General features: G+C 75.4%; 1 protein-coding gene across 1 annotated transcript; it reads left to right on the top strand.

Annotated features, from left to right (window-relative positions):
- Positions 1-1,645: 1,645 nt before the first annotated feature.
- On the top strand, positions 1,646-3,668 carry FOXF1 (forkhead box F1). Its single transcript, XM_055146222.1, has 2 exons — positions 1,646-2,631; positions 3,508-3,668. Exons 1-2 carry the CDS (start codon positions 1,653-1,655, stop codon positions 3,666-3,668), a joined length of 1,140 nt encoding a protein of 379 aa, XP_055002197.1. The 5' UTR covers positions 1,646-1,652.
- The last annotated feature ends 355 nt before the right edge of the window (positions 3,669-4,023 follow it).

Below are 4,023 nucleotides of genomic sequence, written 5' to 3'. Positions count from 1 at the left end.
CCGGGACAGCCAGAGGCCGGCGGGCTTTGAACAGCCGCGGCTGCTCCGAGCCCGCGCCGCCCCTCGCTCCAGCTCGCGCCGCGTCCCCGCGTCCCGGCTCCCGGGAGTGACCCTTCGCGATCGGTCCCGCCTCGGACCAGACCCCGCCGGGCGCCCCCCGTCCGCGCAGGTCGAGCGCACTCACCTGGCCCCGCGCGCCGTCCTGCCCGCACGCTCCTCGCCTCGCGCGCGGCGCTGCCAGGCTGGCGCCCGGGCGAGCGCGGCACGGGATGGGCGCGGCGGCCCCGGGCGCGGCTCCCGCCGACGCGGACTGATCCGGAACGAGGCGGGCGCGCAGTGTCCGGGGCCCGCGGGGCGCAGGCCGAGCCCACCGCGGCCGCGGCCGACTCCCCCGCGCGGGATTCTCTAGTATTATTATTAAAGAGCCCCCCGGAACGTGTTTATGTTGAGCCGTATAAACTTCCTGCCAGGCCTCTACCATCCGCGGGGATCGGAACCAGCCCCCGGGAAGGGGCACGAGATCAGGGGCCCGCGGGCCGGCGCGGTGGCCGTGGGCCGGGAGCCGCGGAGCCCTCGGAGCCGGGCGCGGCTTGGCACGCGCGCGGGGCGCCAGTGGGAGGGGGACGCGTGCTTAGGTGTGTTGGCACGTGAGTCCGCGTGCGCACCGGCGCGTGCGTGCGTGTGTGCGCGCGCGTGTGTGTGTGCACGCGTGCGTGAGCGGGCCGGGGGGCGCCCGCGCGGGCCCCCGCGAGGCCAGAACGTCGCGGTCGCCCGCGACCCGGCGGGACAAAGCGGCCGCCGGGCGCCCGGGTGCGCTTTCGTTTTCGCCCGCGCGCGCTGGGCTGGTGCGAGAGCCCGGGCGGGGAGGGCCGGGAGGCGGGTCTTCGCGGGGGCCCGAGCCGGGGCCGGCGGTGCCCGGGTGGCTCCGTCCTGGCGGCCAGAGCCGCCGCCCCGGTCCCGAGCAGCCCGCGGGCAGCGCGCGTCGGGGGAGGCCGGGACTCGGGTGCGTTTCCCGCCGCGCTCGGGGGGCAGGGCGGGCGCGGGTGGGCGCTAAGCCCCGGGCGGGGGGCGAATTAGCACTTGCACGCTGCCGGGTCGGGGGAGGCGGGGCGGGGCCCTTTAAGTGTCCCCCGACGCGGGGGACCGGGCGGGGTGAGGCGCGCGGGGGTCCGGAGCGGGCCGAGGGCGGCGGGCGGCCGAGGATGCGGTGAGCGCGGGCGCGCCCGAGCCGAGCGCCGCGGGTGGCGGGGTCCGGGGCCCCGCGGGGGCGCGCGGGCGGCGGTCCCGGGGCGGGGGGTGGGGGGCTCCCCGCCCCCCGTGCGCGTGTGCGTGTGCGCCCGGCTGCGGGGGGCCTCCTCGCGGCCCCGCCGGTCGCTTTCCCAGTGGGAGGGCGCGCGCGAGGGAGGAGGAGCGCAGGGGCGGAGGGAGCGGGAGGGAGTGGGCACCAGGGCCGGCGGCCCGGCTCCTCGGGGAGGCCAGCGGGCGGGGAGCGGTGGCCGCCGATGACGGCGGAGGTGCAGCCGGGCCCGCGCGCGCAGCCCCCTCCCCCTCCTCCTCCCCCTCCTCCTCCTCCTCTTCCTCCTCCTCCTCCTCCTCCCGGCCGCCCGGCGGCGCAGAGCAGCGGCGGCAGCGGCGGCGGCGGCAGGCACCCCATGTCCTCGGCGCCCGAGAAGCAGCAGCAGCCGCTCGGCGGCGGTGCGGGCGGCGGGGGCGGCGGCGCGGCCATGGACCCCGCGGCCAGCGGCCCGGCCAAGGCCAAGAAGACCAACGCGGGCATCCGGCGGCCCGAGAAGCCGCCCTACTCGTACATCGCGCTCATCGTCATGGCCATCCAGAGCTCGCCCAGCAAGCGCCTGACGCTCAGCGAGATCTACCAGTTCCTGCAGAGCCGCTTCCCCTTCTTCCGCGGCGCCTACCAGGGCTGGAAGAACTCGGTGCGCCACAACCTGTCGCTCAACGAGTGCTTCATCAAGCTGCCCAAGGGGCTGGGCCGGCCCGGCAAGGGCCACTACTGGACCATCGACCCGGCCAGCGAGTTCATGTTCGAGGAGGGCTCGTTCCGCCGCCGGCCGCGCGGCTTCCGAAGGAAGTGCCAGGCGCTCAAGCCCATGTACAGCATGATGAACGGGCTGGGCTTCAACCACCTCCCCGACACCTACGGCTTCCAGGGCTCGGCCGGGGGCCTCTCCTGCCCGCCCAGCAGCCTGGCGCTGGACGGCGGCCTGGGCATGATGAACGGCCACTTGCCGGCCAACGTGGACGGCATGGCCCTGCCCGGCCACTCGGTGCCCCACCTGCCCGCCAACGGCGGCCACTCGTACATGGGCGGCTGCGGCGGGGCGGCCCCCGCGGCCGAGTACCCGCACCACGACAGCTCCGTGCCCGCGTCCCCGCTGCTGCCCGCGGCCGGCTCGGCCGTCATGGAGCCGCACGCCGTGTACTCGGGGCCCGCGGCCGCCTGGCCCCCGGCCGCCTCGGCCTCCCTCAACAGTGGTGCGTCCTACATCAAGCAGCAGCCCCTGTCCCCCTGCGGCGCCGCGGCCAACCCGCTGTCCGGCAGCCTCTCGGCGCACTCCCTGGACCAGCCGTACCTGCACCAGAACGCGCACAGCAGCCCCGCCGACCTGCAGGGTGAGTGCCGGGGGCCTTGGGAGCGGGCCGGGCTGGCGCCTCCTTTCCCTCTCGCTCCCAGTCTCTGCCTCGCTCGCTGGCCGCCTCCAGCCGGCCGGGCTGGCCCCTTCTCCCCGCGCAGGCTCGGACCCCAGCACACAACGCCCCTGTGGGTCCCTGGAGGCCTCTCAGGCTTCAGCCGCGCAGCAGGACAGGGCCGGGCCGGGCCGGGCGGGCAGGCTTCCCCTCCGCGGGGCCGCCTTCGCCCGCCGCGCAGGCTCTGGCCTTAGCGGGAACCCGGAACCAGGCCTGACCCAGCAATCTGGGATGGGCAGCCGGGCCCTCACTCCGTGGGTCCACAGCCCCGTCCAGCAGGAGTGACGGGCCGGGCTCGGCCCCCTTTGTTTCTCAGAACCCTGATTTGGGGGCCCCAGGGCCGCTCCCCTGTGGCGTGAGATGCAGGACAGGGCCCCGTCCTCCCCGCGGCCTCTGTGCTCACCTCCTCTGCAGGCCGCTGGGACGGAGTCTGCCGGGGTCAGCTCCGGCAGCCCAGGAGGCCAGAGGCCAGGCTCTCCACGGGGGTCCACCCTGCTCCCGGCAGCAGCTGCCCAGCGGGGTGCTTGCTCCCCCCAGGGCCCTGCCGAGCCTACTTGGGGGAGGGAGGTGGTCTTCCCCGCATGGGGCACAGGCCTGGGCCTCTGGGCCTTGTCGGCCGGCCCCTCTCCCCTTCCCCTTCCGCCTCCGGAAGCTTGGACCTGGGGCTCAGGCCCAGAGGGGGCCACCAGAGCCGGCCTGCAGGAGGTGGGGTGTCCGTCCACCCGCGACGGGGGCGCCCTGCGCCCGAGCCGGGTCGGCTGGTCCTCGGTGCTCACTGGCCGCGCTGCCCTCTGCTTGCAGGCCTCCCGCGCTACCACGCCCAGTCGCCCAGCATGTGTGACCGCAAGGAGTTCGTGTTCTCCTTCAACACCATGGCGTCCTCGTCCATGCACTCCGCCGGCGGCGGCTCCTACTACCACCAGCAGGTCACCTACCAGGACATCAAGCCCTGCGTGATGTGAGGCCGCGGCCAGGCGCCCGAGCCCGCGCAGACACGCCTTTCTCTTGAGGTATAATGTCGCCGACGCCCAGGGGACGGGACAATCGTGCGGCTTCCCCGAGTGGTGGCCCCAGCTCCGCACCTCCCCGCACTGGGCAGTTACTGAAGGACAGGCCGGCGGGGTGGGGGGGGCTCAGGACAGTTTCTGGCCCCCCCAGAGTCCAGCTGTGAAGGTGCTGCCCCAGGACCAGAGGTGTGCGGGGGTCGCTCGCCACTGTCCTTCCCGCACGGCCCCCGGGCGGGCGCGGGGAGAAGCCCCCGAAGAAAAGCAAGCACGTGCCACCCTCAGCATCAGCCCTTCCTTTATTTTCTGGTGG

Source organism: Sorex araneus, chromosome 8, assembly GCF_027595985.1.
Source record: "Sorex araneus isolate mSorAra2 chromosome 8, mSorAra2.pri, whole genome shotgun sequence".
In the NCBI taxonomy this organism is placed as follows: domain Eukaryota; kingdom Metazoa; phylum Chordata; class Mammalia; order Eulipotyphla; family Soricidae; genus Sorex; species Sorex araneus.
This window is presented reverse-complemented; position numbering and strand designations above follow the sequence as displayed.

Excerpts from the sequence above, each read along its gene's own strand:
- FOXF1 (XM_055146222.1), top strand. The coding sequence starts at position 1,653 with ATGTCCTCGGCGCCCGAGAAGCAGCAGCAGCCGCTCGGCGGCGGTGCG. Across the intron at positions 2,632-3,507 it reads CAGCCCCGCCGACCTGCAGG|GCCTCCCGCGCTACCACGCC; the intron begins GTGAGTGCCGGG and ends CTCTGCTTGCAG.